Source organism: Myxine glutinosa, chromosome 7 (assembly GCF_964187855.1).
Source record: "Myxine glutinosa chromosome 7, kmMyxGlut1.1, whole genome shotgun sequence".
Classification (NCBI taxonomy): Eukaryota; Metazoa; Chordata; class Myxini; order Myxiniformes; family Myxinidae; genus Myxine; species Myxine glutinosa.
The window spans coordinates 126,496,882-126,510,236 of NC_136267.1; the positions used below are offsets into that span (position 1 = coordinate 126,496,882).

General features: G+C 42.9%; 1 protein-coding gene across 14 annotated transcripts in view; it reads left to right on the top strand.

Moving 5' to 3' along the window:
- MARCHF7 (membrane associated ring-CH-type finger 7) overlaps window positions 1-13,355 on the top strand; it is a 138,878-nt gene that overhangs the window by 93,460 nt on the left and 32,063 nt on the right. For 10 of the 14 annotated variants that reach the window (XM_078782266.1, XM_078782268.1, XM_078782271.1 and 7 more), the window contains 2 exons: window positions 4,477-5,980; window positions 6,534-6,703. In XM_078782266.1, the coding sequence (XP_078638392.1) occupies window positions 4,477-5,980; window positions 6,534-6,703 (1,674 nt within the window). Of the gene's footprint in view, window positions 1-4,476; window positions 5,981-6,533; window positions 6,704-10,485; window positions 10,630-13,355 lie in introns of all 14 variants that reach the window. The other 4 variants (XM_078782275.1, XM_078782276.1, XM_078782278.1 and 1 more) reach the window with 2 other exon arrangements.

A 13,355-nucleotide genomic window follows, 5' to 3' on the forward strand; every position in this document is an offset into this window, starting at 1 on the left:
TCTGAAGTCAAGAGTGATAATGTATATGTTAATCAAACTGGAACGGTTCTCGGAAGAGAGCATACATACATCCGCCAAACTGCACAATTTACGTTTTGTATCCCACTTTTAGGCCGGATCTGGATCCAGGTCTGAACCAAAATCGAATCTGCTCGTTCTTTTCACCTATCCAACTCGTCCACCAAGTTTTGCCGCAACGTTTAGAGATATCATGCTATATATTGTTACGTTTGTGGGGGGTAAACAATGAAATACCTTAGTCGAGATAGAATCGTGTAGATTAGAATGCTCCGAGTGTCATGGGGAGGAATTTCGATGTATCCAAGTAGGCTGTCTGTCCGGGTAAGAGCGTTTGCATGTCACCATAAAGGGCGTGGCTTTGTGTAAAGTAATTATATGGCTTAAAGATTAATTACCCAGTGTGTAATTTGTCCCTGTGATCTTTCCTCCGTCTTTATAACAATTAAAAAGCCCGCCAAACAACAACGATAACAAATACTCATTCGCTCACGACAACGTGCGTCAGGGACAGCATTTGCCAATCGGCAAGGGAACGATGTCATCTGAACATTCCCGAATGACGACTAGACTCCGTCCCCCGACGACTAGTAATGAGGAGGCCACACCCCAGCCTTCGTGATTGGTGGAGGCACGATGGGGTGACTGAGTAGTGCTCGATGATTGGACAGAGTGTGACATCGTGGAAAATTCGAGAGCTGAAGGGAAAAAAAGACTCGCCTCGCTATCTTGGTCTCTCTCTCGTTCTGGCTCTCGTCTCAAGTGGACACTGTGGTTTCGGGTGTGCTGGTGAGGAAACATGTCGGGCATTTGGGACTTTTGCAATGTGGAAGGAGGAGGTGTTAGTTGACGGTGGTGCCCTGCGGAGAAGGAGGGGGTCGCAAGCGAAACAAAGAGGGATCCTGCCTGCTTGCCAGCAAGCCAGACAGGGGTGAAAACATAATCTCCATCCACCTCAGATTGGTGGCAGAGGTAACAATGAACAAAACATTATGGTAGTTAACATTGAAAATGCCTGAAAAGACTCTTAACCCCCATTGACTTGAAAAGAGCCCCCAAAAGTATATACTTGTGCTCTTTATTTATTTTTGAAGAAACCTTCAAAAGAGCCTCTGTGAATTATTATTTTATTTTGACCCCTGTCTGACACACCTACCAACATTTGAGAAGCATGGTTACATTTTATTGCATAGCAATGTGTATGTATTTCATTGCATTTCCCAGCCACATAAGACGTGCTTGTATTCGTCCAAACACCCACTCCATTTGAAGGCTTAAGTTACATAAGGTGCTTGTTGAGAGGCCTTCCCAGGATTGGCCACAATTAGCCATTTGAGTACTGTATAAATATAAATACATCTGTTGGTCAAATATGTCAGCCTCACTGTTCCTTACTGTTCATTTTTCCTGCTATCATTGAACTACCAGAGGGCAGCTGACTCAACACTTGTGAAATAGCAAATATTCTTGCATACCTTAATGATTAGCAAATACCATGGGACTCCGCTATTCGCTGAGGATACGTTCCTGGAAAATCTGCGAATTGCGAAATCGCAAAATAGCGGGCCATTGTTTAATGGAAAAAGGGGGGGATACGTTCCTGGTAAGTGCTGCAAATGTCAAATCCGTGAATTGTGGGGTCATTGTTTGAATGGGGAGTTTTTTTTTGTTTTTTTTTACTACAATATGGTCTTCGCTCGTGGAAGAGCTCTGACACAAAGCAAATCAGGACACAACAAAACAAAGGGGAAATGCGAACAGCAGGGTGGAGGGAGAAAATAGACAGATGGACAAACAAGGGATGTAGGTAAAGATGAGGGATAAGGGAGAACACATAGCATGGTCAAGATGGCTACCAAAGCAAAATTTTTGGGAGGGGTTTGGGGTGGTTTAACAGGTGTAGAAAAGATCACGATTTTGGATGGGGGATGACTTGAGATTGTGCTGAACAGCTGTCTTGAAGACCTCGAGGGAAGAATGAGAATAAAGTGTCTGGAAGGTTGTTCCACAGATGGGCCAAAATGGGAATAATTGAGTGGAGGTGAGCAGTGGTTCTGGATTTAGGGAGTTTCACTTGGTGGGGGTTGCTGGTGAACCACTTGTGTCCTCCAAATACCTGAGGGGGACAAAGCATGGAGAGGGCATTAGTGCAAGTCTTGACAAGGTGCCACCTTGACAATGCGTCACCAGGTTTTAGAAGAGGGAGACTAGTTTGAAAGATCATTCTTGAGATTGGACAGATGTTGCTTTCTGGCTCTCCACAGAGTAGACACGTACTTGTGAGGTTTGTTGAATGATCTGAGGTCGCCTTCAGTTGGGTTGGCCTTCCAGGGGAGTATGCAAGTTGTTTTAAAGCAACTCCCTCACCACAGGATTCAGTGTATTGAGAGTGGGAGGGAAAATAATTGGAGATGGGATGAATCTATGTTGAGAGCGCAGGTTTCTATGAAAGAATTCCCAGGCTGAATCAATATCGGTGGCGATGGATATCGGAGACCAGTTCATGTTTTAAAATGTTTTTTAATTTAAACCACCAATACGTGAGACGCAAATGTAGAAGCAGGTCACACATTATGAATCGCGAATATGCGTGGTCTGCGAATGATGGGACCGTGAATGTTGAGGTCCGAATCTACTTCCATCTCAATATTTGATATAGTATAAAAACGTCTCGGGCTTAATAGTTCGAACTAATATATACCAAGGTAATATTGAATAGTTTGAAGTTTTTTTTTGTTTGTTTGTTTTTATCTCTCCTCTGCACTGAGGGACGTTTATAGACAGAATTGCATAATTAATAGCTTCATGCAATGTGCCTGTGCTGCACACATAGATGCAAATCTCACATAGATACTCAATGTGATGCAGTTTTGGTAATGGAAGATTTCTTCGGTAATTTTTTTTGCATTAACTTTTGGATAGTATTTATGGCAGCAAAACATCCCACGAGTCATCTATATTACATTATCAAATATTTTGCCATTTTCCACTTTACTGTCATTGCATCACAAGCTCGCATTTGTCAAAACGCATGAAAGGTAATAAATACGTTAATCTGCTAATTCTCTCGAATTCTGCTACTATGCCTGAAGGCAAATTTGATGCTGCCTTCGAAGCCTCAGCAACAAATACATTTGGTGGCTTGCCATTGCCTTTGCAGTGATCATCAGGGCCGGCATTTGTAATTTTTCCAGGGTGCCTACATTTTGTAAAGGACACCATAGGATCTTTAACGTCCACTCACTAATAATGTCAGCAGATGGGACACCCAGTTTAACATCTATCTGAGGGATGAAACACTGGGATGGCAGTTTATAGCTGGGTCGAGCTTAGCATAATAAGCTGATAAAATGGTAAACAATAAAGCTTCATAGCGATTATATACCTTGGAGAAGGAACTGCAACATTATATCTTACTAATTCAGGCATGTAGGATTAAGATAGACAAGCATTGGAGGGTGGAGCGATTATATCTGCCTTCAGTATCTTAGGTATGCATACACCAAGTATAGGAATGAACTGTGATAGAGTGATCTGGAGTTACAGTACATACCTACATCCCATCTATATAATAATAGCGTAAGGACTCGACTTTGTTATCCCTTTTACGCCGCACCCAGTGACCCGATGCCCACGGCACTAATGGATTTACGATCTACGAACCGCGCTCTTTGTTTATCACGTACAGCCATACTCGAAAAATCTGAATTAGCCGACGTTGGGGCCCAAAAGCATCCGATTAACTGCCGATATGACGCCATCTTACGACGCCATCGTATTGGCGTCTGCTGGGCGAAGGCGAAGCAAGCCGTCCGCTGATTGGACAGGCGAAGGCGAAAGCAAGCCGTCCACTGAGTGGATAATCCAGAGCATGCATTTGTGCCGGTGTCGTCGATCGTTGTTCATATACGCACTCTTCATTCTCATCTTTCTTCCTAACTCTTACTCGGACAAGCAAATCCCCTATGCCATCCATAATGGTACACTCTATCCATACACCACATCCTCCCTTCCGTGGATGTTCCACGGGTTTCGGCTATTTGATAATAATGATGATAATCGGACTCGCCTCTAAGCTTTCTCATCTGGGTTCCCTTTCCGACTGCATACTGGTCACCATTTTGTATATCATCGATTTTCTTTCTGTCCTTTGGTGTTTCACAACTGAGTGGGTTTGTTTCAAATTTCTCTCCTGTTATTCTCAGTATTGTACCTTTAGAACTCTATGCAGGGAGAATTGGTGAAGAGGCATCCATGCGTTACGTTTTTGTACTTTCATTTCTGGAATTCACTTTGGCAAGTCTTTCCAACTATACCACAATCTTTGCTGCATTTTATTTCCATTCTTTAAATTGCTGGGAATGTTGGGAATTGGGAATGTTGGTTTTGTTGTCAAATTGCCCTCGGATTCTGATTCCTTCCTTTTCATGAGTTTTGACAGTGTTGCTTCTCATGCAGGAACCGATCAAGGAGATACCTCTTTGCACGTGGCACAAGGGGCTCGGCCACGACGGCTATACACGCGCACTGCCCAGCGGATCTCCCACACTCTTCAAAATGGTCCTGCAAATCCATCCATATCCACACCCTTGGATAGGAACGACCCAGCAGCCAATTGCTCTTCGAGCCAAAGGCCAAGCCATGCATATGGAGGAGCTACTTCTCATACATGTGGTACTCGTGAACAGCTATGGGTGCCGCATCATAGCAGCTACCCACTGCTGGGCCTTGATGAAAGACCTGAATCATTTTTAACTACACAGGTCGGAAGAACAAACAGACGCCCTTCTCTATTGAGTTTTGGCTCAGTAGGTGGTCGACGGGCCTCTGATGGTCAAGGATATGTGTGGCAAGATCAAGAGGCTATAGGCCAGGATATGTCTAGCTCTTCTACCTACAGGAATTGTACCTCTCCAGAAGAGTCAGACGTTGATGGCTTTGTTTTATCAAGAGAGATGAGAAGGTCAAATGCTTTTCCTTTTCGGGGACTTGATTCACAGGCTGAAGATGCTGCCTCCCATACAGATCGGTTTGCGAGGTGGTCACTGGCAGGTCCAGAATCTGCGATGCAAAGCAGGCCTGATGCAGAAAGTGTGGGCCAGGGAGATGGATATGGTTGGCGAAGGACAAGAAGTCACAGATTTCAACCATTGCAGGGCAGAAGCAGTGGCTGGAGTGCATTCCCAAGGTCGCCACCATCTGAAAATGCTGTGAGACGAAACTGGAGTGATGCAGCAGATCTTCCAGCTGGAAGGGAAAGGCAGCCCCCTGAACATCGTGTTAGGCATTGGCGATTTCAAACAGATTCTCTTCTTGAAACACAAAGGCAGCACTTTACAATGATTGATACCCAGGGTGAACCAGCAGAGGTGAATGCATTCTCATCTTCAAGAGAACCATTGAGGCCACCGTTGTGGCCAAGAAGTCGTAGGTTTGAACTGTTGGGTTTTCCTAACCCAGGCTTTGATGAATCACCAACACGCCAGCATGTCGGCCTTGACACGTCTCCGTTATTGGCTTCTGCTACCTCTGCTTCTGGTCCGAGCAGCCCAGTTCTGTTTGAGGCTCCATCATTCGAGGAGCTGTGCTCAGCGGAACCTTTGTTTCATCGCTTACCTCTAGATATGACCTATGACGATTTATCTCGTAGCACATCTGCATCAGGTCTACAGTCATCAAGTTCTACACAGAGATCGGAAGGTGCAAGGGATGATGGCAACACATCATCTACTACTACCACCTCTACATCTCATCATCACCGAGCAGGGTCTCCTGTATTTAGCTTGCTTTCTGTTGGGGGTCAGAGACTTTGGCTATCACACGCCCATCACCATGCCCTGGAAAGTGAAGTCAGGTTGCCCTCTGAGAGTGTAAACGTTTCTACAGGAGGCGATGAAAACAAAGATGGTGCGTGTCTTCCACATTCACGTGATCCAGAGAGGCTGAGGCAAATCCAGGAGAGGTAGGTCCAAACCATTAACATTGCAAGTTTAGTTATTAAAAGTGAAGGGAAAACATAAAATTGGCCTTCTTAGATGGGCACCATTCATAGTGTTGAGCCATTTGTTTTTACTTGATTTGTTGAATTTTCAAAAAAATATTGTATTTTTCAATTGGCTTGTGCATGACACACAAATGTCCCAATATAAACACCGTGGGTAATAAAATGGAATGCAGAAATAAACATGAATAAGAACTTGGGGCTACTGTCTTGTGAGGAAAGTGCAGTTACCTTGACCAGTTGGGGAATAAATCAATGATTCGACTGTTATGTACCAGGTGAAAATTTTTATTTTGTGTGTGCATGTGCGTGCGCGCGTCCGTCCATCCGTCCGTCCCAAGAAGTGCTTTCTCATCAATATATTTGGCAATTTTGTTGACTCCAAGGTGGGATGGACTTGTGTAATTGTGCTTCTTTAAAACTGCACAGCGCACATGGTGCTGTCGTATTACATTGATGGAACATTGATGGATGGAGTTGGAACTACAGTACTGTTATGGCTTTGTCTGGTCAGACTCTTGCAGGAGGAATCCGACGAGGAGGAGGGTGACATTTGCCGCATCTGCCAAACTGGAGCGGTATCAGAGGAAAACCCGCTCTTGACACCATGTGGCTGCTCTGGCAGCTTGCACTTCGTCCATCAGGCATGCATGATGCGCTGGCTTGAAGCCAAAATAAAGGCTGGTAAGTCACAGATTCTGCAACTATATTCTCCCTCCCTGCCTTTGACTACACACTTTTGCTTTATATAATGACTACACTCACTTGTATAATCTTAACATCAAATCTTTGTTGTGCTTGTTTGTGATGTGGCTTTAAACACTTTTTAAACTAAATCGAGCTATTATTTTTTCCTTTTTTTTTTTTCCTTTCTTTATGAAATAAATTATCTAAAATGTATTTTAGACTTAAACTATTAATTCTGATCTTTTTTTTTTTAATGTCTGCTTTCGAGGTGCTGTATCACCTGTGAGGCAATGGAGATGTAGATTTTGGTGGGGTTAGTGGAAAGGAGGTGGTTAATGGAAGCGTTTTAGATGGCCGTGTGTGCGTGCGTGTGATATGGTACTAGTTCTTTAAATAACTGACTAAATTGATAGTCATAAATTGGGGTCTCAGGTTGTTTGTCACTGTTGTGACTAGAATGCTTTCACAGCGATAACTACGTTCTCACATTTTAGTACGTAATTAATATATCTACACTCGTTGTCGTAATTAATTAATGGACATGCGTTGTAATATGTACTTGATAGTCGTACTCACATTATGGTAGATACACTTAGACATACCAACCTCTTGCTGAGCAGATGGAGGCAACAACAAGCAAGCAAACTTGGATTGCATGTGCATGTGTAAGAGCCTTTTTTCTTTGTTTCTAAATCGCTCGGCCAATTTCCCCAAAAACTGCTGCTCACCTTATTTTCACATGCAGAAGGCCAATGTCACAATAAAAACATTTCAATTATTAATCCAATTGATGTGAAAACATGAAATAACAAGTACAGATACATTCAAAGTACACCGCCCCCATGCCAAATATTTAAATATCCTACAGCGTGGCATTGCCGGGGCGCCTTAGGCGCCCGACAATACCGCAGTGCAGCTCATAGAGATTGCATTGGGAGGGAGAAGTGTACAATAATTGATCGATTAATTGCATAATTAAAATCAATAAAAGATTATCATAAAATATTTTCTTAATCAATTGGCTAACAGCATACAGTCACGTGAAAAAGTAAGTACACCCCATGTAAAGTTTTGACTTTTTCAACATATTTCAACATACAGCTATTTGATCTTCATTTCAACAATATTGATAGATAAAGGTGATATAATATAACAAATATCATGAAACATTTACATTTTGTAGTCCATTGTATAATTTAAATAAACATAAATGCAAATTTCGCATGTGGAAAAAGTAAGTACACCCCGACATTTATCACTACTTCAAATACCTAAAATTAGAATCAGGTGCACCAGCTCAGGTGCAAATGATTAGAACATCATCAGAGAGGATCTTGGAGGAACCTGTCTTATTTAAACCTCAGACATTTAGTTTGGTTTGCTCTTTGTTGTTGAAGTGTGCGGCGTCACCATGCCTAGATCAGAAGAGCTCTCTGAGGCCTTCAGAAAGAAGGTTATAGATGCCTACGAGTCTGGGAAGGGATTTAAAAAGATCTCCAAACAATTTGAAATCAATCATTCGACTGTCCGGAAGATCATCTACAAGTGGAGAAGATTCCAACAACTGCCAACTTGTTCAGGACAGGCCGCCCCAGCAAGTTCACCCTGAGAGCAGACCGCAAGATGCTGAAAAGTCTCAAAGAACCCCAAAATGTCATCACGGGACCTACAGGTAGCTCTTGCCACTGTTGGTGTCAAAGTGCACGAGGCTACCATCAGAAAGAGGCTGCACAAATTTGATCTACATGGGAGGTGTGCCAGGAGGAAACCGTTGCTGTCCAGAAAGAACATCAGGGCAAGACTAAAGTTTGCCAATGAACACCTCGGCAAAGACCAGCACTTCTGGAACAATGTGCTCTGGACAGATGAGTCAAAGGTAGAGCTATTTGGCCACAGTACCAGAAGACATGTTTGGTGAAAACCAAAGACAGCATTTGACCACAAGAACCTGATACTAACTGGAAAGCATGGTGGTGGAAATATTATGGTTTGGGGCAGCTTTGCTGCATCAGCGCCTCGGCAGCTCACCATCATAGAATCCACTATGAATTCTTCATTGTACCAGAGGGTGCTTGAGGATAATGTGAGGCCATCTGTCGGAAAGTTGAAGCTCAACCGAAGGTGGACCTTGCAACATGACAATGACCCGAAACATACCAGTAAATCCACCAAGGAATGGCTGAAAAGAAGGAAATGGAGGGTTCTGGAATGGCCAAGTCAAAGCCCGGATCTAAATCCCATCGAGATGTTGTGGGGGGGATTTGAAACGAGCTGTGCATGCAAGAAACCCCTCAAACATCGCACAGCTGAAAGAATTCTGCATGGAGGAGTGGGCAAAAATTTCTCCCAGTCGATGTCAGAAACTGGTAGACAGTTATAAGAAATGCCTACTTGAGGTTGTTTCTGCCAAAGGGGGCAATACCACCAATTAGAGCCAAGGGTGTACTTATTTTCCACATGCAAAATTTGCATTTATGTTTATTTAAATCATACAATAGACTACAAAATGTAAATGCTTCATGATATTTGTTATGTTATATCACCTTTTTCTATCAATATTGTTGAAATGAAGATCAAATAGCTGTATGTTGAAAAAGTCAAAACTTTACATGGGGTGTACTTACTTTTTCACGTGACTGTATATACGTAGTGTGTTCAAAAAGTATCCGACCTTTATTTTTCGTGCGTAAAAAAAAAAAGAAGCTAGGGAGGCGTTGATTGGTGCACGTATGTGGGCGATCCTAATGCACACGTGTGAATTTTTTCCCACCTGCAGAAGCTGTCATTCGACGGCAGACCGCCGATGAGTGAGGACATGTAAGTGAGCGCCGTCGGATTTTCGTTTTTGACAAAATGACGGAAAAACTTGAACAACGCTACTGCATCAAATTTTGTGTTTTTTGGCCTCGGGGATGTTGGATGCTTCCATTGTGATGACTGCAACTTGGTTTCTGGGGCGTACCCATAAACCCAGGACTCATCGCCAGTGATCACTGTGTTGAGGAAGCTGGGATCGCTGTTCACAGTCTCCAGCATGTCCTGTGCGATCTCCAAACGGAGTTGCTTCTGCTCAATCGTTAGCAGCTTTGGTACGAACTTCGCTGAGATTCTCCTGAAGCCCAAATCCTCCTTCATAATGGAATGAACGGTGTTGAATCTTGCGGATCGTTTCCACTTGGGAATCGCCAAGCTTTACACAAAATTTGATGCAGTAGCGTTGTTCAGGTTTTTCCGTCATTTTGTCAAAAACGAAAATCCGACGGCGCCAACTTACATGTCCTCACTCATCGGCGGTCTGCCGTCGAATGACAGCTTCTGCAGGTGGGAAAAAATTCACGCGTGTGCATTAGGATCGCCTACATACGTGCACCAATCAACGCCTCCCTAGCTTATTCTTTTTTTCGCATGAAAAATAAAGGTCGGATACTTTTTGAACACAGTAGTATATATGCAGTTAAGCCCAAAATTATTCATACCCTTACCAAATTCGGAGTATTTTGAATCGTGTTATTTGAGGAATGAGTTTCTTGTGGCTTACGTTACATAAGAATGTGACAAACAGCTGAAAGAATCACTGCAAGAGACATTTCAAGAAATACATTGTTTCGGGGGTATTTTATTGACAGATTTACAAAAAATGTCATGTCCAGAATTATTCATACCCTTGCTTAGATCAGTTCAAAGTCACATTCAGTAATCAACGGAAAATTCTCTGTTTGTGATCACAGCCTCCAAACGGTTCTTATACTTGCTCACAAGGTGTTTGCATGTCTCTACAGGGATTTTGGCCCACTCCTCCTTCGCGAAGGTCTCCAGGTCTTTGAGGTTGGAAGGCTTCCTTGCCATCATTCGGGGGGGAGGGGAAACTGCCGCTACTTTATTATTTAGATGATTGCTACCATGCAAGCAAAGCAGAATGCAAGGTGGGCGTCAAATACGACATTTTTATTAGTCCCCTACCGGTGTACACCGGAGGGGACTATAGGTTTGCACTCTGTCCCTCCGTCTGTCAGTCCGTTAGTCCGTCACGCAAAGAACAGTTTTCCGGACTTTTTTTTCAAAACGCTTTAAGCTAATGATTTCAAACTTGGTACACGGTTTCCTCATAAGTTACAGATCAAGTTCGAACTTCACGACGTTTCGATCATTTTTGACAACGTTATGGCACTTTGAACTTTGGGAATTCTGATAATTCTGATGATCCTTAACTCAGTGCCATTTTTAAAAGTTTTAATTTCCTTTAAAAAACATTTTTCTCTGCAATAATTGGACCACCTTTAGAGGCCATTTAAAGGTGGTCCAATTATTGCAGAGAAAAATGTTTTTTTTGACCGATTGACCGATTGAGATAAAATTTTCACCGTAGGAGGGAGTCGGTCTGTAGAATATTTTAATGGTAATTATGACGTCCCAGGTCACGTGGTTCGTCCGCCATATTGTTTTTCGTGAAAACACGAAAACCCCTTTTTCTCTGCAACAGCTAAACAGGTCCAGGCCAAACTTTGCAGGCAAAATCGCATACCCATGATGAACAAAAAAGTCAGTGAGCATGACGTCATGCGTCACATGGTTTCAGAGTTATGACGTTTTTAAGCATGAACCTTTAAAACGGAGCTCCTCCCTCAATTTTTGATCCAATCGAGGGGAAACTTCACAGATCTGTTCAGCATGTCAGTCCACTAAAACGTCATTTTGGAATTTGCGATGGGGCATGTGGTTTGGCAGATATCGTTAATTTTACGGAAATATAAAAAAAATGGATATCTCTTGAATCGCTAGTACCTCAGACCTTGAGTTGGTATTTATATAATTCACACAGTGCAATACTTGCAGGCTGCTCCACGGAGCGACCTTGCGGGCTTATCAACGAGGCGAGGCGTGACACACGTGTCTCAGCATACCTCAGATCAAGTTTGAAAACCAGCATCAACCGTGCATAAATTTGCATATTCGATCATTTTTGACAAAGTTATGGCACTTTGAACTTTGGGAGGGGCATGTATTGCAGCGCAATACTCAAAATGCTTGTTTGTTTGGTTTTTCTCAGTGGAGTTTCTCATGGGAAAACAAGCGTGGGATATCAGAGTATATAACTCAGGTTTTAAGGATCGCTTGTGTTTCAAAACTTGGGTTCATTATGAGCGTATGGCATATTAGAGCCAGTGATTTCCCACAAACACGTAACGCAGACTGAATTTCACTGAAAGTTCAGTGAATCCGTGACTTGAAATGCAAAACTGTATCTGACACAGAAAAAAACGGAATGTAGTAAATTGCAGAAAATTCAACTTGAAAGTCGCCCCTTGATGTTGGAGATTATTGACGATCCGTTATAGTACTTGCTCATCAACACATTTATATTCTCCCTTCTCCAGTCTCATACATATGGCAACCTTCTGGTTGATTGTGAGAACGAATCTCTACCTCTTCCTACCAGTACTGCTCAATGGGGTAACATAAACCATGATTGTTTGGAAGGCAAACTTCTTCTCCCTCATCCCCCCCCCCCCCCCCCCTCCCCTCTCCCTGAGTTATCACTAGCATGTTCTACCCAAGATTCGCGATTCTTTGTTGGTTGTTGGGGGTTGAGAGCTGGATGAGTCATGGTGCCGATTAGAATCTTGACTCAGGAAATGTCATCAAAAGGTTTTCAAAAACATGGAAGTGAATGTCTGACGTTTTGAGAAGCCAAGATATTTTTGTGGCACCTCGGATGGTGTGGTTCTGCGATGGATGCGGCTCTTGAACCTGCAACAGAAGGGCATTGAGAAAAAAAGCCTCATTTTCACAGCTGAGGCTGTGGGTGTGTTCAGTTCGCAAGTTTCTTAGAGCATTTGCCGAGTGGCTTAAGCACTCAAGCAAGCACTCCATTCAAAACCATTGATGAGAAACGGCTGGCTTGGCAAGCGTTAGCTAACTGGTTGGTAACTGAACACGCAACTGGTCGAAAACACCACGTTTTTTTTTCTTCTTTTTTTCCTATTTTGATGGGATAATAATAAACTTAAGTACTTTGTTTTGTGAGCCATATGTGATCAATTATGGGAAACCCCCAGTACTACCCTTATGATCTATATTGTGGCACATGCATAACACATGCATGTTCCCTGCTACATTGCACATGCATTTACAATAACAAAACTCCAACAGGCTTCAGTACAATGCACAGTATACACATTACATAAACGCACACAATGTGCAACATAACAGGCACAACAGGTAAACAAGAACGATTTATTCGAAATGAAGCCAAAATAACAGTTGAGAATTGGAATCGATTCTCAAATGTTGAGAATGGTTCAGACCTACTCGTGACTAAACATTGTCAGTTGGAGCTTGGTAATCAACAGGTAAAGAAGAACGATCAGCAGCGCCACTGAGTCATGGGAAACTACTCTCAGTGACTCAGCTGTGTGGTCATGTGAAAATAACTTGATTGAGATCCCTCGAATGTCGGTTGGTAGAACTTACCAGTTTTTGAAGTGCCGGATAGCACAACTTTTACTTATCTTATTGTACACTGCTCCTTTCCTTTGCCATCTCCAGGCGCTGCATAACGTCATTGCCGGGCACAGAAGGGGGCTCGGCAATGACGCACGCTGAAAGGGAGTACTCAGTTTTCACTCTGGTTGTTTTCTTGCTTTCTTGA